At 41.9% G+C, this 23,156-nt stretch overlaps 1 protein-coding gene across 2 annotated transcripts; it reads right to left on the minus strand.

Annotated features, from left to right (window-relative positions):
• Positions 1 to 1,044: 1,044 nt before the first annotated feature.
• Positions 1,045 to 13,348, minus strand: GPR12 (G protein-coupled receptor 12). 2 transcript variants are annotated; one of them, XM_052812896.1, is made up of 2 exons: positions 13,215 to 13,348; positions 1,045 to 12,635 (listed from the first exon to the last, which is right to left on the minus strand). In XM_052812896.1, exon 2 carries the CDS (start codon positions 12,621 to 12,623, stop codon positions 11,619 to 11,621), a length of 1,005 nt encoding a protein of 334 aa, XP_052668856.1. In that variant the 5' UTR covers positions 12,624 to 12,635; positions 13,215 to 13,348; the 3' UTR covers positions 1,045 to 11,618. The 2 variants fall into 2 exon arrangements, with proteins under 2 accessions (XP_052668856.1, XP_052668855.1); XM_052812895.1 differs by having other exon boundaries at positions 1,045 to 12,638; positions 13,163 to 13,348.
• Between the last annotated feature and the right edge of the window lie 9,808 nt (positions 13,349 to 23,156).

Here is a 23,156-nt window from a genome sequence, read left to right on the forward strand (position 1 = left end):
CATGATATGAGTTTCTTCTTCTCTAGATAAAGTTGCTGGTGCCTGAATGTCTGATGGTGAGAGGTGGAGAGGACAGCTGTGTCTGGTAGAAGTAAACATCACAAAGATCTCCTCCAGGATACACCTGAGTTGCAGGACTGTAGTCCTGCACAGTATAAAGGAAGCAGCCTGGCTCTCCATTACTTACCTGGCTATCTGTCAGTCACTGGTCAACTTCTTTCACAAGTCACATTTTCACTGGCTATGGTACACAATAGTCAGTTTTATGGTTAGAGATGTAGCTCATTCCATCAATCTATATGCCTGGAAAATAAGTTGGGTATTCAAGAAAACCATTCAGAGGAATAAACATTTTTTTAAAAAAATTTAATTTGGAAAATGAGGAAGTCTACCATTTTCTTTTAGCCTGCCTGTAACAGCCAAATTGTATAAACAGAACTCTGATCGTGCATCTGATTTTGCAGGTACTTAATTGGAGGATCAGGACCAAACTTCTAAAAAAAAAATCTAGGTTAAGATAGTTTCTTTCAACTCTTACCTCTCCCAGTTAATGATCACTAACTCACTCAATTATTAAGTATTCACATCCATTTAGCAAGACCCAGTGCAGACCCTCTTGTACATCCACGTTAAATTTTGTTCCCCAAAACTGAGTGTATACAATGATAATAAATGGCTGTGTCTCAGAAGCGAAGTGCAGTAGAGGTAAACCAACTTGGATGAGAAAGGTAGACTTGGAAGGGCACCCCGGCTTTCATTTACAACTCTACATTCAAAAATTCCTGTTAGCTCTTCTTTCAGACTTTTTGTCCAGAACTGTAGTGCCTGATATTTCCTCCTGTGGTGTTAGTGGCTGCAGGGGATCTACAGAAGTTCAACTGAAGTTTACACATCTGAACTTAATCCCCCAAGTTTAGTTAGTGTCATCTGCCATCTCTTTGCACTGGAACATATTTAATTTTATATTTTTAGAAAGAATATTGTTTTGTTATTTGAAATAGAATGTGAAATTCAATGAAATTAAACAGACAACCATTCTTTTTTTAGAAAGGAAAATTTATTTATGGTTACATATACCACATATAAAATTAACATTTAACTGAAACATGTAATTGTTTCAATCATTTATGACTAAACACTTACAATGTTGACTACAAAACTGTACAGTTCATATTTAGTAACCGATTCTTACAGCATAGTGCAATTGTAACATTTTATAAACAAAATAATTTGTGCCTTTTTTAAATAAAGTGCATTAAATTACTATCTTGTATACAACAAGAAGCTCTGTAGTTGCAGTCCAAAGCTTTAATCTGAAGGGAAACTGAGGCAAAGATGTTTCACTTCCTTTTAAAATTACTTCATATACTGGCAAGCTATGGTTCAAACTTCAACCACAGTTAAATGAAAAAAACCCTAAATTAGTATAAGAAATAACCACAGGCCTTCATGTACTAAACCAGTAGTTGGTTCTCATATGAAAAGCACAACATGCAGAATTTAAATTACTGGTTTAAAGCCATTTGGCTCCTAATGAGCTGTGTAGCATGAGAAATACACCCATGCAGCTGCTTTTGCTAAAGCTTCTCGATTTCAACATGGAACCACACTGCAGTCAGTAGTATCAGGGGTTTACATGAATTGTACAATGTTTCCTAGGAAAAGCTCTCTCCGAGAATTTCATGAGATGAGCACGGTAAACCACAGGTTATTTTTAATTGCATTTGGCAATTAAAAAAAAAAAAAAAAAAAGTAGGGAGTCTAGCTAGTAAGTCTAGAAAATTAGGAGTGGTTCTACTAGGCCAGGGTATTCCAAATTTCATGGCCTGAAGTTAAATACAGAGTTTTACAGCTTTATTTCAGAGGCACACTTATAACATTTTATGCTATGAAGTTTCTTTTTATTCGTAAACACATTGACAATCAACTTTTGTAGGTTTTGGCTGTGACAGTAAAGCTGAGACCAAAAAAAGGACAACACAACTGTAGATTTTAGCCCCAAAGAGTAAGAAGATGTAGACATACAAAATGGATAGAGGTCTAATGTGGCTCTTTCTAGAAATAATGACACAAATAAGAATGCCCTCAGCTCTGGCTGAGGCCCAACAGAAAAGTCCATATTCTTCTCCTCCTCCATACATACATGGGACTGCTATCAGCTTCAATGGAAAATATAGTTGAGCACAGGCAAGTAACCCTAGAGATTGCCCGAGTATTTTGCTGTATATGTAATCTAGGCAATTCACCTGCCTCTTCAGCTGCAATACCCATTTCACACTTTTGGCACAAATCACACATACTGTTTCCACATTCTGGAAAACCACATTTTCCTCCTATACATTTTAACCTATGCGACCAGCCTGAGTTCAGAAGCAGACTACTGTACATTCAGCCGCTCTGCTCTGGGACAGCTGCCGTGTAAAAAGCTGCATGCTGGAGCGTGCTAACTCCCAGCAATGAGTTAGTCTCCTCCTCCTAGACTAAGGGAATTCTCCGCTTAAGGCAAATACAAAAGAAAGGAGCTGAAATTTGGTTGAAATGTGATTGAAGAAGGCTCACCATTTTCTATCACGTCTTCAGAAAGCTCTCTACTGAGAGCAGAACTCCCTTCCAAACCCAGCGTGCTTTGACCCTGCAATTAACACTGTGGAAAAGCCTCACCTCCGTGCTATTTTCTCGTGAGCCCTCTGGGGCAGAGGCACCACAAGGTGGACCAAGTGTTGCTCATACCTTGAGGGACTACATTGTCAGAGGGCAACCAAAGAGCAGCAAAACAAAAACCCACGGATGGGGCACAACTCCCCGAGCTCCATGGGGACACAACAGTACATCCCTTTCAGAATGTGGGTATCTCAATTTTTGAAGGGCCAGGTCATGCTGCTTTCATTTGCATACTATAAAATATATCCTCCCTGAAAGCAGTGGAAGCTGAATTCCTGATTATTTTGATGATTTTCATCTTAGCAAACACTGAACTAAGAGGAAAATTCTATGGGGACCATAAGTAATCAATGCATTAAGAGCTCCATACCTTGGCCCTAAATCTTACAGGTCCTAGTCCCTTTTCCTAGAATGCCCCTGAAGCATATGTGTATTTCGTGTGCCCTTTAAAAATAAACGTGTAAGATTTTTTAGATACTGTAATATTCTCCAGGTTAGCATCAGCCAGTGCAGAATGTGCACCTGTGTCATATGACTGTGTGGACTGCTGTTTAGACTCATGATCTATGCAGTCCTGTTACCAAATCACCTATGAAAGATAGAGAGAGAGGGAACAGCATGAGCAGGAACATATAACTGCTATACAGGCTCATGTTAGTGATAAATACCCTTCTTGTATTCTGTCCCATATGTGGCCATATAACACATTCCTGCAATCCCAGAGCTGGCAGTGGGATTTGTCCAAATTAAAGTCATGAGAATTCACCTCCTTTCCAAAACTTCTGGATTGTCTTTGTTGAAATATCGATTACTTACCACTGAATCTTTCAGTGTTTCCAACATTCATATAAGTTTGGCAATGTTTTTTATTTAATCGTATGAAACTGCCTCAGCAAAGAGGTTACATTTGGTTACAGGACCATTACAACACTGAAGGTATAAAGCATGACATCTAGCATATCATACATATAAAAAGTAAATTAAATTATCAGAATGATTATGTATATATATTATATTTAAGTATGTAATTATGCTATTTAAGTATTTAAGTATGATAGCTCATAATACTTAAGTTAATGGCATACCAAAATACTCTAAGAAACTGTTTCTCCACTCAGCATGTAATATAACTAGTACTTAAGTTCTTTAGTTAAACCTGGACACAGGTATTTCCTTTTAAGAATTAGTTTATACTTTTTAAAAAAACTCAAATCTATTTTGTTGGCATCTATTCCTTAAAAGTGGAAGGCCTCTCCATTTTCTAAGGTAAATCCCTGCAGGATGCAGTCTTCAGCATGTGCAGTTGGCTTGCTTTTTCCTTGAGAAACCAGGAATATGCTCAGACATCACAGTAGATCATATGGTTGGGATCAAATGGTTTGAGGAAAAAAAAGAGTATCACCAGTGTAAAGAAAACTGTAGCAGTTCACTTGCTTCTTCTCCCCTCCCCCCCGCAGGTGAATCAGATAAATTTCCAGTGTAAGGCAAATGCTCACCAAAGTTGTTCAATGAAAAAGTGCTGCTGATATATTTGAAAGGGTTATAACCAACTATTAAAACCTTTGTAAATAAACTTTTACCTAAGAACACAGCATGGTACTTATGAGAGGCAAGTTCTTAGAATCATAGAATCATTTAGGTTGGAAAAGACCTTTAAGATCATCCAGTCCAACCATAAAGCAACGTTTATCTTGAAACAAAAAGGACTGTGCCAGACATCTTACTACTGGGGGAAAAAAAAAAACCAACCAAAAAAACCCACCAAAAAAAAAAGAAAAAAAAAGGAAAATACACCACCCCCTACCCCCCGTAATCCTATGGCCATAAGCTGAATGACTCTACACTAGTAATTTAATGAAGCCCCTAATTGTGCAGTGGATGTCTGTAAGTACTCTGTGCTTTTTAGAAAAGTCTGTTTTACTTGGAGGTATCAGATAAATCAGTTCACTAGTTCTGGGACATAAAAGTCTTCCCCCCACCTGGGATGGGGGAAACCCATAACACTATCTTGTCCAGTTAAATATCTAGGCATGTCAGCAAGTTTGTAAAAATTGCCTTGGCACATGCAGAGTGCAAAACAAAAGGTTTGGGGAGGTGAGGACAATTTCCTTAAAAGCCAATTCAAGGAGTTTGGGATGGCAAGTTTAACTGACCTCTGTTATTTTAAAATTAGTTTTACTCTCTCAACCCATTTGCAGAGAAAGAACCTCCTCTGGAAATGTCCCCTAATCCTTTCAATGGCACTGAATTAGTCTGCATCACAGCAGTGATACACTAGTTAACTGCAATATGGTTTCATCTAACCTACATTCAGGTTTGGTTTTTTTCCTTCTCTTCTACAAGAAGCTTGTGTAACATGGTGAAATACGCAACTGTTTCTTCTTGTCTGGCTTAGAAGATCACAATAATTTTGTGAATAAACTGCAGCATGGACTTTTTTAGTTTTTTAGTGCAAAGGCATATTGTTTTCAAAGAAACAGTTACTGCAAATTTACAGACTCAGCTGCTCCTCGGAAGAAACAGAAATACATAACGACTTACTGTAAAATAATCTGCTGTTGGTTCTACTTTCATATTTTCAATATTTTTCCACAAAAAATCCTCTTCTGATTTCAAATGGGGCCATGTAAGACATTGGTAACAAGACAAGTAATAAACTGAACAAAATATATGAGGTCACGTTTTCAAGGAAGGAGGACCTCACTTCTGATCATATTTCCTCCCTTCTATTCTCTGGACAGCATTCAATGAGAACAGCAATATTGCCAGCCTCAAGGACACGGGACAGCTACAGTACACCCTGGAACAACGGCAGCCCCAGGGCCCCTCTCAGATGCTCCATGTACATCAGGTAATGTTCAAAATGGACAGTTCAAACTAACCTTCTCACAGGGGACACATTTATTCAAGCATCCTTCCTATCCAAGCTCAAGCACTGAGTACCTGGCTGATCTGCCAAGCCATAGACTTGGCACCCTCTCATCTTTCATTGTGCACCTAATATGAAAGCAGATATCCTTGCAGTTCATCCAGATTTCTGACCCATTAAAAAGGACTGCAAATTTTTGGTCTGAAGAAGCCAGTAGCAACCAGTTTTATGGGGTAATTTCCTTTTGCACCAAAAAAGTATTTCCAGATATGAGACCTTTCAAGTTTACTGGGAATCCCATCATTCTTTTACTGACAGATGGGGGAGAGACGCAGCCTAATTTACCTTTCCTGTACTATTGCTTATTCATGACATATAAATCACACCCCTTCCTTTTAGTCCTCTCTCTATAAGCAGAGATTGAGAAATCTTATTTTTTTTTCTCCATTGCACATCTCTCAACTATCACTGAGCCAAACTAAATGTGGCACTGAAAGAGAGGGTAAACCACTGCTTTATATAATAGCATTCAAAAACCAGAAAAAAATATCAGGAAATCGAAATATTATTTAAAATTGTGTTTCCCAATTATAGCAATGTACTGTTATCAGCACTGGCCTTTTTTTTGGTTAAGCACCAAATTTCACATGCTTTTGAGTATCCCTGCTGCCTAATACCAATCAAGTTACAGGGCTTCTTGCTAACATGCAATATGCTAAGTTTGCAATATGCTAAGCACGTGAAAATTTTGTTTTCCTAAGTTTACTACTGAAGTTATCAAACTGTTTTCGTAAAATGGCTTCCTGTGGTATTATTAAAAAGATGTTGTTTAGTTGCAAACAACAATTCTGACTGCAAATAGCTATTTGTTCCCTTTGATAAATATGTAAAGAAGGACAGATTATTTACTGCATTTAATATATGTACTGGAGCAACCTCTTGTTCTAGAATCAGCTGCTCCAAAAGGCAGCCAAGTAAAACCTTAAAAAGATTCTCAGACCTTCTCTCAAAGAGAGGTGATGAGTCTACACGTAGATATTTAACGTCATCCTTAATTACTTCTTTCATAGATCTAGCTGCGTTCTTGATCCCCCTCAAAAAGTACACCACCATGATACCTTTTCCTGAATAGCTGGGCACTAGCACTTTAAAATATTCTTGAATTCTTACAACATAGGATCCGTATCCAGTGACAGTCTACCTGATATTGTCTTCTTGCAGCAGAATGATTTAAAGAAATGCTGTTCACCTTTTTCTGGTGCTACTCCTATACACCTAGGACTTGAGCTGTCTACAGCTGGCGTGCAAGTACGCTGTTCCTATTCCCACTCACAAGAGAGCCATTACATCAAATTGTTTTGCACTGGCAACGATGCTAGACCTCCTACTTTTGCTACAAAGCTTTTACACTGACTTGTGGGTATTCAGGATTTTCTAGAGAGTTGCCAGAGTTGGTTTCTTTTTCAAGGACTAAGAACCATTCAGTATCTCAGATAAAGTGACAGAATAGCTGGTGGTTTTTTAAATAGTGACCGCTCAGTCCAATTCTTATTTTTCTTTCTTGTACATACAAAAACCAGACCATACATACTTTCTCTCCACAAAAGTCAGGGCCAACATTTTGAAAATATGGTTCAGAATGTTACAGAACCACATTTTTTTTAAAAGTAAGGAGTGTGTAGTTATGTTTCAGGGGCTTGATTTGTAGCGATGCTATTTTATCCAAACTTCCAGTTATAGGGCAGGTTGCTTATCATTTTTGAGAAATGAATCCACGAGTACCTCATTTTTAAAAGCTAAACAAACCCTAAGAAAATGAGGCAACAGAAAAATAACTCTTTGGGGACAGAACGGCTGCTGGTCTAAGCCAAAGTTCACTGCTGTCCATGGAGGGGTTTTGCTGACTCCAAGATGCCTCAAGGCTGGCCCCTGAACCCAAAGGATGGACACAGCTGCTTATGTCACTGAGTGTCCATGGTAGGAAGATACAGCAGCGACAGCAGGCCTTTCAGCTTGCATCCAAATACCTTGGGCATTGTTAGGGGTTTTCTTCAATGATACCATAATCTTATTCTTTTAAAAGCCAAGCTGTCTTCAGAATGGGCTAGCACCATTTATCATATCCATCTTGATGGGCATGACAAATTTGGGTATTCTCAGTTTTTGTTTGGTAAGGAGTATTGTCAGTATTAAGTTACAATCGGAAATCCTGAACGCAATGAATTTATCCATAGAACACTGTACAACTAAATGCCAAACAATGAAAAGAATAAGAATCCCCACTGCAGTACATAATCCTCTCTTGCACATAGCACAAAATCAGGATCCAAGAACTAAGGTAAAAGGTTATTGCTGAGTAATTCTATTCAGGAACTCAATAACTGTAACACAAACCAACCAGAAATAATGTCCCACATCAGTCCGATAGCAACTGCTTAACAAAGGAAGACTTCTGCTTACTTAAAGTCCTTATGCAAGTTACTATTTTTTGTCTAAAGAATATATTGCTTCCTCTCTGTTGCTCTGAGTTTACTCAGCAGTTTATAGTACCCGCAACATGGAGGATTTTATTGCTCTTGTGCTAAAAACGTATTTCCCCTTATTGCTGAAATCTTACTGTTAGGAGAAATGGTTAAAAAAAAACAAAAAACAAACAATTAAAAAAAATCCTCTCCCAAGCTTTGAGGATAAATATATGAAAAAACTGACTACAGTAAATTTTGCCCATCAAGATACAACCTGTTATTGACTTTGGGTCATGTGTGTTAATAAATAAAAATGAACTGCAATTCTTTAAACTAAATTATGCATTAAGAAAAAAGTCTTTTGTCATTACGATAGAGATATGAAAGATACTTCACTGTACATAGAACGGTGACTCTAACACCCCTGGTCCTACGCACAGGTGGTGTTTGATGGGACAACAAAACGACAGAATCCTGCAAGCTGGCTGGATTTCTGCCAGTTTCAGATGGATCTTAGAAGGATACTGGCACCTCACCATACAGAACTGGGGCCTACACTGTAACTCTGAGGTGATAGCAGAGAATTGCTTAACTCTGCAGGGTCTGAAAAGTGGCTGTCTGTCAAGCATTTCTTTTGTGCAAGTGAGGTAGGCAGCTTTGTACCCACAGCTCTGCCCCTACTCCCAAGAGTTCGTTCACAGGTGTGTTACATAGCATCTATCCGGTACTACAAACCATGTTAACATTTGGTCTGACAACTGTGGGCAAACCTACGTCATCGACTTCCAGAAGAATTTTCTGGCCTATGCTGCAGAGTCTCCATTTAAGAACGTATTTCTGGAAGATACAATATCCTCACTGGAGGTCACAGCAGTAGCTTGGGAGGCATAATCATGTTTCTCATCTGTTTGTGGTGAAAGGTAACCATGTGCTACTCCTCAAACAAGGGCAAATCACATCCCTATGAGCTAGCTTTGTGGGACCTCTATAATTAATCTTTCTTTCCTCCATTTGACTCGCATTGCTCCTCAGGAGAGCTGCTTCCAATTACAAATCTCTCTGCTCTGGCACAAGGAAAAGGTCGGCTCCCCCAGCACTCGGGAGAGTCTCTGTGGATTTGAGCAGCCTGTGGAGCGAGGAAGATGACAAGGACACCAGGTGAACCAGCAAGAGAAGAGGGGACTACGTTATCTCCCTCTGTGCTGTTTTCTTCTGGCTTCCCTACTACCCAGGTGTTGTGGAGAGAAAAACACTAGTGCCTGTGAGGTTATCCAAGAGGATGAGAACAGGTCTGTGTAAGCAAACCAACAACTGGCCTCGGGACTGAATCTTGGTCACAGTTGTAGCTGCTCATCTTCATCACAGTTTTTGGCAATTTGATATAGAAGAACAAATGGGGGGAAAAAAGGGGGCGGGTAAACTTTGCATGACTTTAACTTATTTTTTGCTTTTAGAAGTGCCATTCTACATTACTCAGCTCATGGCTTTTGCTGCCATTTATTCCCAATACTTTGCATACTTGCAAAACTGCACACATACATAGCATGGATATTTATGAAGTGATTATTTCTTATACAAAAATTCATAACAAAACGCAATGACTAGGGTTTCATTAGCATTCAGAAGTAGATAAAGAACACCAATATCCTACGCTGAGCAGGGGCCATAGTCTAACTGTGCTGAGCATCTGTAAATTGCAGTGAAGCCAAGGGAGCTGCAAGTTCACAGCTCTACTGGACCATGCCATGCAATTATTAAACTAATCACTTTACAAAGTAAGAGCCAAATATTATGAAGGTTGAACCAAGTAAATAATGGAATTTGAACCCAGCATTGCAACTAAAATTAATTATTGCTCATAAAAACCTCTACAGAGCCTTGTTTACAGACAACTCATTCACATTTGAGATTCAGCTTTGTGTATAGCGTATGATTCTTAATGTCACAGAAACTTTACCACAAAAAGCTACAGTCATCCAAATGTCCATGTGAAAAGGACAGATTGCATTTGGAAAAATCCAGACCAGCAACACAGTTGTCTCTACTATCTATACTATACAGGTATATTTTTTCATTGAACTGTAAATATTGCTATTTTTACACTTGAGTTTGTTGGGTTTTTTTAAACTGTAATGGAAGATACTGAAGCAACAATACAGTATGCTGACTTTGACATTCAAGGGAATATAACCTCCTACTGATGCCAGGGCATTAACATATTGAGCTCCCATCAACACTAATGGTAGTGGTACTAAAAACTCCTATGCACTGTCATTAGGGTACACCTTAAGTTTCACAAAGACAGGTGCCAAGAAAATTTCGTCTCTGACAATCATGTCTTCAAATTAGAAAACAATGTTTTATTTCTAGTGCATTCGAATGTGGCTTCAGTAAAAGGTTAGAAGCGGTTTGAAATTTAACCATTCATGAGAGGTAGCTCTGCTTTTTAGACCAGAACTATCATCCTATAATGAAGTGAACTGACATGCGTACAGTGCGAAGAATCACAATCTGTAGCAGATGAAACTGCCAGAAAAGGAGAAAATATTGTTTCATGTTGCAGTTCTGGTTGCATACAATTATGAACTAGATATGCTCTCAGTATTTATAAACTTCAGTATTTGAAATTATATAGCAGAACAATGAAAACAAGTGGTAATATTTTTTACTTTGTAACAAACTTAAGGGGAACCATTTCATGTAGATGCTAAATACGTGTCGCAAGCAATTTGTAGGTTATTTTATTAGATATTTTCTTATACACTTCTGAAAAGATAAACTTGTCTGAGCAACTCGCATCTGTTACAAATGCATAGCCAAAAGAGGCCATATTGTTTCATCAATTTCGAAGATCTCCCCTGAATTCCTTTTAAAATTAACACTATAATGAGCTCTGTTATCCCGTATCTAAGTGAAAACATATGGCTCACTTTTGAAAAGGAAGGCAAAGCATATCTTCTGTTTTAACATCCAGCCAGAACTCAGGAGAGAACAGGTAACCCTTTAAAACAATTATCAAGCTAATGCTTGCTGAGATGTAAAATAAAAAGCTATTACAAGTACTTCCTCACTTAGAGCAAATTTGTTGCACTGAGATTATTGCAATAAATACCATACAAATCAGTACAATTGGCCATTATTTTGAAGAGTATTCTGATGACATACAAATGGGGTAACAGGACTTGGGTTTTCTTTTTTCTTTTTTTTCTGTTTCAGAAAGAATTAGAGGGAAAAAAATATCCTGACAACAGACTGTAACATGCAGTATGACTAAACTCAATCACATAAACAATTTCAAAGGAGGTATGCTGTTTCAATCTAATTTTAATTAGCAAACAATGTAAAATTATGGCAAACATGGCAAAGTCTGGGTAATATAACAAAAAGACCCTGAGCAACATTATAAATCTGTAAGAACACTGGTTATTTTGATTTTGGAAATCTCCCTTAAACCACTTGATTCATTTTGGTCACTGGGGTTTTCTGTTTACAAAAGGTCAGTGCATCCTGTGGTTTTTATATGAACCCATCACACACCATTTAATGAATGCATCTAAACCAAAAACAGCATTGCAAGAATGTCTGGAAAGTAACATGTTAAGGAGCGTCCTCCTAGCTGCCAATCAGACATCACTGGGTGATCTTGCTCTCTGAGACAGGTTAGATGGAATACAGCCACAACAGATGAGCCAAAGTGCTTTCTGTATCTCCTGGTTTCTAAAAGCATATATTACAGGATTGATGATGGAATTGTAGGTAGCTGGCAGGAGGGTGGCATAGGTGTATATAGAAGGGTAAGTGTAATCTGCTATTAAAGAATAGAGCGTAAAAGGCATCCAGCAAGCAGCAAAAGTCCCCAAAATAATGGCCAAAGTAGACACTCCTTTTCGGGTGGTCACATAGTGGGAAGTGGCCAGGAAATGGTGTTGCAAGGCAATCTGATGGGCATGGCGCATCACGATTTTACAGATTTGAATGTAGAGCTGCAGCATGAGGGCAAACATAAGCAAGAAAGAGACCGAAAGGACAGCTGCATTATTTTTAGTGAGTGGTCTGATAACACTGCAGGTGGATTCATCTCTGAGGCAGTTCCAGCCCATTACAGGCAGCAGTCCAATACAGATAGATGCTCCCCAGAGCAATATAAGCATGACATAGGTAAAAGTGACAGTCCTCTCTGAATTGTAAGTCAAAGCGTAATACAGGGAGAGGTAACGATCAACAGTAATAGCTAGCAAGCTGCCGACAGATGCTGAGAAAGAGGCAACAATCAGTCCAATCGTAACCAGTTTCGTAGCTTCTGATTGCAGAAGGTATGCAAAAACGAAATTGATGATCAATCCAATGCCCGCTAAGAGATCTGCCAGCGCCAGGCTGCCTATCAGGAGGAACATGGGGGCGCGAAGACTGGGATTATGGAAAATGATAAGAACCACAATGGCATTTTCACAGGAGATAAGGGTCCCTGAAGTACACAAGACAATGTCCCAGGGGTTTACCAAAAGCTCTGGCTCTGGGTCTACGACAGGAACCAGGGAGGAGCCTGCGGCTGAGGCATTCTCGGTAGAGCTGGCTTCTACATGATCCTGGGGCAGCCAGCTCAAATTAACCTTCAGATCTTCATTCATTTTAACCCCTGTCTTCTTCAACGGAAAGACATTTTTTTTAATGTTCAGACACAGCACTGGATACAGCACCCCCAGAGCATGCAACGCCCTAGACGGCAACACCAATCTAATGTGCAGGCAGGCACTTGTTACATAAATGTGACAAAAAAAAAACCCCAAACAACCCCAAAACCAGAGGGGGGGGGAAATATTTAAAACTGCCCGAGATTATCTGCCAAGGGACCGACACACAGAGGCTGAGTGATCCCAACGGTAATTCCCTTCACCTGCATAGGGCAGAAAGCGCAGGCATGGGAGGGAGCCCATAAAACAGCTAAACGCCCCCCCCCCCCCCCCCAGCGCTGTAATTTGGGGTGGGGGCCGGCTGTGGGGCGGTGTAAACGCCGTTATTCAGCAGCCACGATTTCAAAGTAGGATTATTTTTGGTCACGGAGGGAGCGGCAAGTATGGGGGGGGGGGGGGTATCCTTCACCGACCCCCTGTGAGGAAACCCCGCCTGGGCTGGGGTGGGGGGAGGCCGATATCCTCTGAGAACTTACAAACTCGACGCGGACACGCACACACACGCCACGCAACCCCGGCGGCGGTCACCTGGGCTTTCCCCCGGCGGGTCGGAGGAAGGAAGGAAGCAAGAGGAAGAGGATGAGGAAGAAGCAGAGGGTCGCCGTGGTCCCTTCAAGGCGGCAGACGGGACCGACCGGCCGCCCCTCACGGCGCGGCGCGAGGCCGAGGGCGCAGCGCAGGTGCGCGCCACCCCCCCCCCCCGCGCGCGCGCGCGCGGGCGCGCGCACGCAGGGTGTGTGTGTGTGTGTGTGTGTTGGGGTGTGGGGGGGGCTCGCCTCGTGCGCGCGCGCCTGCGCAGGTGCCTCCCGCCGCGCGCGCGGGAGGAGAGGGGCGGGGAGGACCGGGGGGGGCGACCGCCCCCCCCGCTCCTCCCCGCCCCTCTCCCCCCGCCCCCACCCCTTCCCGCGCGAGCGCCCCTGAGGTACCGCCGCCACCGCCCTGAGGCGATCGTTCCCCTCGCCCCATCGCGGCGGCGGTGGGCGAAGGAGGGGATGGACCCTCCGTGGGTTTGAGGTGCTGAAGGGAGCGGATAGGGGTTTGGGGAGGGTCTGGGGCAAAGTGCGTCCGTGGCTCTGATGTGTGGCAGGTGGTGGTGGGTGTTAACAGCAGCTGTGCACCTTGGTGAGGAGGAGGAGGTGGAGGTGGAGGTGGAGGTCTCGGAGGTCGAGTAAAAGCCTCTCAATAATGCGATGCTTCGCCCAGCAAGCCCTTCGCTGGTCTTGCAGTGGTCAGCTGGCCTTTCGCTCGCAGCAGAGCCTCTTAAAAATGAGATAAGTCAAAGTTATCTGTACTATGAGGGTGGTCGAGTGTTGGCATGGGTTGGCCAGAGAGGCTGTGAGGTCTCCATCCCTGGAGATACTCAAAACCTGATGACGTGGTCCTGAGTGACCTACTCTAACTGGCCCTACATTAAGCAGCGGGGCTTGGCCAGACCATCTCCAGAGGCACCTTAATGCCTCAACCATTCTGTCATTCTGTGGTGTATAACCATATGAAAATACAGTATAAAAGATTAAAGGGAGAGATGCGCAGTATCAGGTCCAGAGCAGGTAGAACCGGACAGCATGCAGAGAGCCTGCTGGGGAAGCCTGGGCATGGGGATGCCTGCCATCTTCAGAGGGGTGACATTAGGGACACGTGCCCGGATTTGCAAAGCTGTTACACATTGGATAGTGCAGGCAGGCCAGCGGGACTTTTAGTGGGTTAGAAACTGAGCTTGCAGAGAAGCCACTGGGTCAGAGGAACCACACCAAACAGCTTTAGTCACCAGATGTAGATGTTTGTGCGCAGAAGACAGTCTCCCAAGGTCCCCTGTGTTGTCAGTGGAGAGAAGCCTGTCCTCCAGGACATGCCAAAATAGTGGGATGAGTTGGTCTTTAGAAGAGCCTGGGCGATTTTAAGAAAATGTGCTTTGTCCTCATTTACACCACTATATACCTAAAGCACTTTGGAAAATCTGGTGATGGGGGACGACTGGAATCTGGAGGGAAGATTTCCTTCTCCCTTGTTGAGTAATGCGCTCAGCAAGCATGCATGCATCCTTCATTCAGGTCTACCTCAGTCATTGTGCTAAGCCTTGTGAAACTTTGCTGGATGATTCAAGATGATTCATTCATATTTCTGGTGACTCTCATGCTTTATAACAAGGATTAAAAATGAGTATCACCTTGCTGCTGATCGCTGCCATCCTGATTTATCCACTGATTTCTTATGTGACAGTGTAACAAATACTTCCCTGTGACCTAGACTGAGTATGTTTGGTGTGTTTCAGCATCTGTCACTCTTACATTTAGAACAGTTACATTAAAAAATGCAAAAGCTTTTCTTCATCCTGTTTAAACATTTGTTTCACAAACGGGGAAGACCAGCATTTCAATTAAATATTTTAATTTAGGACTTTGGAGAGCTGTGTTTATTCACTTAGTTAATTTGTGAATGATTTCCATTCCAATTACAACACATTATAAACAAGCTAATGTTTGTATCCTGTATTGCCAGTTTGTCACTGTTAGTGAGACAGTGGACTGTCTTGGTCATTAGGGCAGATGGCATTGGGATGGATTTCACCCTGTAGCATTACAAAACAGTTGTAATTTAGAGGAAAATTTCTTTTTAGGCATTGTGAAGTTTAACAGATTCAAAAATTAGTAATGGGTCGTAGTTAAAGAGCTCTTGTACCACTGTCTTACTGCTGACTTCTGTCTCTTTCTCGTGAGTGTGCTGATACAGATGATGTTTGCTGACCCTTAAGCTAGCACAGAATGGCCTAGTGCTGCTGGAAGAGGAAACTGAGGTCGGGCTGTGCTGGCTTTGGACCTGAGCTAGGATGCCTGTCTGACGCTGTGACTGCCGTGGTGATGTACAAAGATACTCTGGCCTATCTCAGGTAACACAATATGATTTTGCATAATATTGGCATACCCTGAGGCATCGGCTGTGAAGTCTCATGCTGTTATCTATCTTAGGGCATAGTTTGGAAGTTATTCACTCTTCAGGCAGCCCGTGGCCTGGAGGTGTCCAGGAGGTCTGGATGAGTTCGGGCACTTGTACTTCGCTTCAGGTAGCTATGACTGGCAATACATGGGAACTGCTCCTCCAGAGCCATGCCCCGGCCATGTCCTGATGGCAAGTCTGCTTTCCAGACCCTGTGTGCTATGGATGGGAAACCTGTTCATACAGCCTATGGATGAAAAGCATCACCTGGTCCAGTGACTTCCTGGTCTGAACAGTACAGGCATCAGGCTTTGGGATGCATCCTGATTTACCCAGTGAGTTAAGTATAGAGCTGTCCATAGAAACCAAACAGCCCAAATCAGAGAGGAAAAAATGATCCTTAAGTAACACACTGACACATTTTTCACCTGGGGCCTTACCAGCTAGCAGGCCTTCCTTCAGAAAATCCAACAGGGCTCCATGCTTCTTTCACTCCTTCCTAACCACCCTCTCTTCTTTATCCCTTTTTATAGGCTCCTAGGCTTTAACCCATATAACCAAAACCACCCTGAAGAAGCACCTAATCAAATGGCAGACCTCAGTGTACTCTTACCTGGAGTTATTTTTCCTTTGGATTTTTCCCCATACGTAGTCTCATAGTAACTTAAATAAAAGTATTAAGAAAGCTCATATTCTAGTAACAACTCTTGCAGATAGTAATGGTTAGCTGTATAAAGGAAGTGTGAAGAACCCCAATATATGACAGCAGCCTGTGTGCATTTTAGAAACGGCTTTTGTTAGAATTTTCTTTCAGGAGATTTAAAATCTTCTTTAAATATTCACAGTGGTATTAAATATGAATTTTAAAATTCAGAAAAATATTAAAAACTTTGAAGGATGAATTTATTAAGCATAAAATTTTATGAAAAATGAATATCCAGTAAAGCAGCAAAGTAACATATAGATAGAATTCTATATGCAAATGTCTAAAGAGTTATTATAATAATTTTTTCTGTCAACACTGAGACAGTTATATACGGTGTTAAAGTACAGCCCAGTTACCTGGCTCCTGAACTTTTCTCTATAATTTCTCTATTGCTGAGCATTAAGTATTTTAGATAGCAATAAAAATATGGGTAAGTTTTACTTTCAAATGTGCATCTATCTTCTCTATGAATGGTCTCTGCCCAGCTTGGGCTTGCCTTTAATTACTTCAAGGATTCTCTCCCACAAAGTGAGAAGTGGCTTGAGGTTCTGTAGATGTGTTTGTCACTTCTTTTTAATTCCTTCCTCTTTGCCAATCTTTTTTTATTTTGACAGGGAGCCAGCTTCACATTGATTTAATCTTCAGTGTTACATGAGCGTTGTTTAGATGCTTAGACCATGTAATGAGCCAAACTCTGCCCATGCACAAAATTGTGCAGTTATTACTGACCTGTCAGAATCTTTGAACTGCAATACCCTGGGCACTGCACAGCCCGTTTTACCTTTTTTTTTTTTTAATTTTTTTTCCTCCTATTGGTGAACAAAGTGTTGAAGTCTTCAGTCATTTTTTCTGAATTGCTAGGCAAGCTGAAAAGAACTAGGAGCATAACTGAAGTAAGGGTTATATAGAGAATGCTTTGAGTTTATTCCCTTATCCCAAATCAGTCCTTTGTCCATTTCTGAAGGAAAGAAAGAAAATGGAGAGTAAAAGAATGCTTGCTAATCTGTATCAGTTTAATAGAAAATAAGTCTTGTCACACAGACGTGATGTTATTATGAATGGGAAGATATATTTCGTTCCTCTACAAATGCAACAGATTTTTGAAAGGCACTTGTCTTATCGTATGTCATTATAACACAAGTGCCAATTTTCATTAAAATACTCATGAAGGGGATTAATACCTGTTTTGCTACAACCTCTTAAAACACTAGCTTCCAGCAGAGCCTGTGCCAGACTTGCAGTTATTCAATAACCCAGAGGACTGCTGGCAAAGAATGGGTGTGTTACAAAGATGGATGTAGTGGTAAATGAAGAGGAAGGCAGGGCACTGAGAAGGGAGGCTTTTGGTCACACAGCTTGTTCAGACAACTTATTAATACGTGCAGCTAAATGCATAACTGTATTTCTAAGAAGAGATGATGTAGTCATACCTACATCACAGGGTACTGCATGCTGGAAAGCATTGACTGTGCCCAGGAAGTAGTTGGTTGTATGTAAGTTCCCTGTGCAGAGCTGTAACAAAGGGCTGCTGTGATTATGGAGAATCATGAAGAGAAACACGGAAGTAATATTAGTTTTGGGCAGGGGACCAATCAGATGAATATTTGAAAGCTGGATACAGTTCAGGACAGCATGTTCTAAAAAGGCACTGAGAAATGAGAGAGAATGCAGGAAAGAGTCACAGAAATTGTATTGGAAGACCTGAGAAAGAGTCTCATAGTGAAGGATTTATAGAAGTTATGGTTCAGTTAGTTTAAAAGAAGATCAAGACATGACTGGATTACAGCATGCTTTCACCAAGGTTTCGCATGGCTCTTGAAACTAACAGAAAAGGCTGTAATGTCTGGAAGCTGAAGTTAGAGAAGTTCAGATTCAAAATTAAGCTCAAACATTTAATAGCAAGATAATTAAGCACTGGAACAACACATCCAGGGCAAGTAATGGTTCCATTTCCTCTTAATTTCTTTTTGGAAGATGCCCTTATCAAATAAAAGTTGTACGCAGGCACAAGCCAGAAGAAAAACCTTACCCAAAAGTAGTAGCAATTTAATTTTTTTCCTTGTTGCATGTTATTACAGCAAGGAAAATTTTCTTACAACTCACAGTTTGTTCTCTTCAGGTAAAAGAGCGTGATACTCTGATGATCTTAGATGTTTGAAAACAATGCCTTTTCCCTTGGGTGCCAAATGCTCTCAGTAACCAAGGCTGCTCTGAGGAGTTGTCCTCTGCCAGTGGGCTCCTTTCTTTCCTGTCTGATAAATGGCATAGTATTCAGGGTCTTCAAAATTGTCTGTCTTGGGGAGATGTTTCCCTGCATGTACATCTCACACTTCTTTTGGTAGCTACTGGTCTCTTTCCTGCTTCCTTTAACAAAACATACTGCTTTTCTTTTACTTCTTCTGCATATGTACTTTCAGTAACTTTTTTCTCTTCTTTTTTTTTGGATGATTTATCATGGTTGGATTATTCTGGAGGACAGTGCAGTTTGTTTCTACTTTTGTGAAGCTTTTGGCTATTTTTGGTTACATCTACAAAAAGTGCTTTCATGCCAGTCTTCATTTACTAATTGGGGATAAAGCATAAGATGAATGTGAGAGGCACCAAGATTCTTTAGGCCACCACAAAGTACTTGAAGTTCTTCAAAAGACCACAGAGGATATCGGCACTGTGCTCACTTCTCAGGCTTCTTCGAACAGAAAACAAGGCAAGCATAATAAAAACACTAAAAGGTGTATGTTATCCTGGGAAAAGTTTGTACTACAAACAATTATATTGACCATGCTTAAGTGGAAAGGCTGGCTTGCAGCTATATTTGGTTGCTCTGCTTGCTGACAAAGTAATATTCCACAGCTGTAAATGATTCAAGGCACATTGATAATTCTAGTTATTTTAAATGAGGTAATGGGCATCGTGGCTCTTAAAAGCATGGGGAATATTTCTGAGAACATTTCTGAAAAGCGCGTTCAGTTGTAATAGACGAGATGACCAACTTCTCTGACAGAAGGGGAAGTGACCAAGTTGCTGCGACATGTAGATGATGATTTAAACGTTCACGCTTGCATCTTGGTGGAAATTGTGGTAACAATGCTTAAAGATATGTTATCACATTTGAATGTAGGAACTGGCAACTGTTGTAGGCAATGCTGTCATGGTGTCTTAACAAACTGTGTAACCCCTATGATGATCAGGCTGCAAAAGAAAGAAATGGGAGCTACGCACATTTGTGATCTGAGCGTGATATCCCTGAAACTGTAAACTCACAAATGTAATTAAAAAAATGATCCAAGTGAAATATATTGCAGTGCATGACATGGGTAATGTTAGCTGTGTGAGGAGTTTGGGTGGAGGGGTTGTCAAACAAGATGCACTCCTCATGCAGAAATGGACCCCCTTGCTTTCTAAACTCCATCTCAGAGAGGAGTCTAGGTGTGGGTGGATCCAAACTTAGTCTCAGACTTGGACAACAGTTTATGCCTAATAGAAGGGATACAAAGGGTAAGGAAAATCTCCCGTTAAATTACTATGCCGATTTGTTGGGGAATGAGTGATTATGGATCCTATATGACTTTGAGGTAGCAGCAATTTGAGATTTATTAACACTATTACGGTAAATTACAAGATTAGGTTATATGATTTTTAACAATACTTAATCATCAGCCAATTATCAGAGTGATTTAATGTTTGCTATCAGCACTGCAGAGTTTCTTACATCTCACACACAAACACACACACACACACACACACAGATATAGAGGTTAACCTATAATATTTTTCTCTCTTGGCCAATTATAGTAAATTATTGGTACCAAATGATCTTTAAAAACCTCACAAAATCTAATTGTAGTGAATTACTCACTATTCTCCTTTGTCAGCATTTGTCAGCAGACAATCTTTAACCTTTTCTTCTTCATCGGCATCTATCAGCAGATGATCTTGGAAATCCTCATGAAACTACTCTTAAAAATCCCCGCAAAATCTACTGTTTAAAATCCTTGTGTCATCTACGACTTAAAATTCTTGTGAAAACTACCCTTAAAAAATCCTTGTGAAATCTACTCTGAGAGGGGTCCCAACTCAGGGGGAGAACTTAGTGATGGTGACGATAGGGTTGAGTGTTTATGGGTAAGAATCAGGGGGAAGGCCAACAAGGCAGATACCATGGTGGGAGTCTGTTATAGACCACCCAACCAGAATGAAGAGGCAGCCGAAATATTCTGTAAGCAGCTGGGAGAAGTCTCGCAATTGCTAGCCCTTGTTCTCGTGGGGGACTTCAACTTACCAGATGTCTTCTAGAAATACAATACAGCAGAGAGGAAACTGTCTAGGACGTTCCTGGAGTGTGTGGAACATAACTTTCTGACACGGCTGGCGAGTGGGCCAACTAGGGAAGGCAGCCCACTGGACCTGTTGTTTGTGAACAGAGAAGGACTTGTGGGTAATGTGATGGTTGGAGGCCATCTTGGGCACAGCGATCATGAAATGATAAAGTTTTCGATTCTTGGAGAAGTCAGCAGAACTGCCACCTTGGACTTCTGGAGGGCAGACTTTGGCCTGTTTAGGAGACTGGTTGACAGAGCCCCTTGGGAGGCAGTCCTGAAGGGCAAAGGAGTCCAGGAAGGATGGACATTCTTCAAGAAGGAAATCTTAAAGGCACAGGAGCAGGCCATCCCCACGTGCCAAGAGATGAGTCGGCAGGGAAGACCACCGGCCTGGCTGAACAGAGAGCTTTGGCTGGAACTCAGGGAAAAAAGGGGAGTTTATGACCTTTGGAAAAAGGGGCAGGCAACTCAGGAGGACCACAAGGATGTTGTGAGGTTTTGCAGAGAGAAAATTAGAAGGGCCAAAGCCCAGCTAGAACTTATTATGGCAACTGCCATAAGAGACAACAAAAAAATGTTTCTATAAATACATTAGCAACAAAAGGAGGGCTAAGGAGAATCTCCATCCTTTATTGGATGCAGGGGGAGACATAGTGACAAAGGATGAGGAAAAGACTGAGGTACTTAATGCTGCCTTTGCCTCAGTCTTTAATAGTAAGACCAGTTGTTCTCTGGGTACCCAGCCCCCTGAGCTGGAGGACAGGGACAGGGAGCAGAATGAAGCCCCCATAATCCAAGGGGAAACGGGTAGTGACCTGCTACACCGCTTAGACACACACAAGTCTATGGGGCTGGATGGGATCCACCCAAGGGTACTGAGGGAGCTGGTGGATGTGCTCACCAAGCCACTTTCCATCATTTAGCAGCAGTCCTGGCTAACTGGGGAGGTTCCAATTGACTGGAAGTTAGCAAATGTGACACTCATCTACAAGAAGGGCCAGAAGGAGGATCTGGGGAACTACAGGACTGTCAGTCTGACCTCAGCGACAGGGAAGGTTATGGAGCAGATCATCCCGAGTGCCATCACACGGCACGTACAGGACAACCAGGTGATCAGGCCCAGTCAGCATGGGTTTATGAAAAGCAGGTCCTGCTTGACTAGCCTGATCTTCTATGACAAGGTGACCTGCTTCATGGATGAGGGAAAGGCTGTGGATGTTGTCTACCTGGACTTTAGTAAAGCCTTTGACATGATTTCCCACAGCATTCTCCTGGAGAAACTGGCTGCTCATGGCTTGGACGGGTGTACTCTTTGCTGGGTGAAAAACAGGCTGGATGGCCGGGCCCAAAGAGTGGTTGTGAATGGAGTTAAATCCAGTTGGTGGCCGGTCACAAGTGGTGTTCCCCAGGGCTCAGTACTGGGGCCAGTTCTGTTTAATATCTTTATCAACGATCAGGACGAGGGGATCGAGTGCACCCTCAGTAAGTTTGCAGATGACACCAAGCTGGGTGGGAGTGTTGCTCTGCTCGAGGGTAGGAAGGCTCTACAGAGGGATCTGGACAGGCTGGATGGATGGGCCGAGGCCAACTGTGTGAGGTTCAACAAGGCCAAGTGCCGGGTCCTGCACTTGGGTCACAACAACCCCATGCAGCGCTACAGGCTTGGGGAAGAGTGTCTGGAAAGCTGCCCGGTGGAAAAGGACCTGGGGGTGCTGGTCGACAGCCGGCTGAATATGAGCCAGCAGTGTGCCCAGGTGGCCAAGAAGGCCAACGGCATCCTGGCCTGTATCAGAAATAGTGAGGCCAGCAGGACTAGGGAAGTGATCATCCCCCTGTACTCAGCACTGGTGAGGTGACACCTCAAGTCCTGTGTTCAGTTTTGGGCCCCTCACTACAAGAAAGACATTGAGGTGCTGGAGCATATCCAAAGAAGGGCAACGAAGCTGGTGAAGGGTCTAGAGCACAAGTCTTACGAGGAGCGGCTGAGGGAACCGGGGTTGTTTAGTCTGGAGAAGAGGAGGCTGAGGGGAGACCTGATCGCTCTCTATGACTACCTGAAAGGAGGTTGTAGCAAATTAGGTATCAGTCTCTTCTCCCAAGTAACAAGTGATAGGATGAGAGGAAATGGCCTGAAGTTGTGCCAGTGGAGGTTTAGATTGGATACTAGGAAAAATTTCTTCACCGAAAAGGTTGTCAAGCATTGGAACAGGCCCCCCAGGGAAATGGTAGAGTCACCATCCCTGGAGGTATTTAAAAGATGTGCAGATGTAGCACTTAGGGACATGGTTTAGTGGTAGACTTGGCAGTGTTACATTAGTGGCTGAACTTGATGATCTTAAAGGTCTTTTCCAACCTAAATGATTCTATGATTCTGTATTGCTTTTTAGCATGGTAAAGAAGTAAATGTTTTTTAGTGCTTGAAAATATTCTTTGTTATTGTTCCAAGTGGTAAAAAAATGTAAGACACTGCTAATAACTTTTTGGGGTTGAGAAGGAAATAATTTGAGTTTT

This window comes from Harpia harpyja, chromosome 17, assembly GCF_026419915.1.
Source record: "Harpia harpyja isolate bHarHar1 chromosome 17, bHarHar1 primary haplotype, whole genome shotgun sequence".
In the NCBI taxonomy this organism is placed as follows: Eukaryota; Metazoa; Chordata; class Aves; order Accipitriformes; family Accipitridae; genus Harpia; species Harpia harpyja.

Coding starts and splice junctions, on each gene's coding strand:
- GPR12 (XM_052812896.1), bottom strand. CDS start 12,623: ATGAATGAAGATCTGAAGGTTAATTTGAGCTGGCTGCCCCAGGATCAT.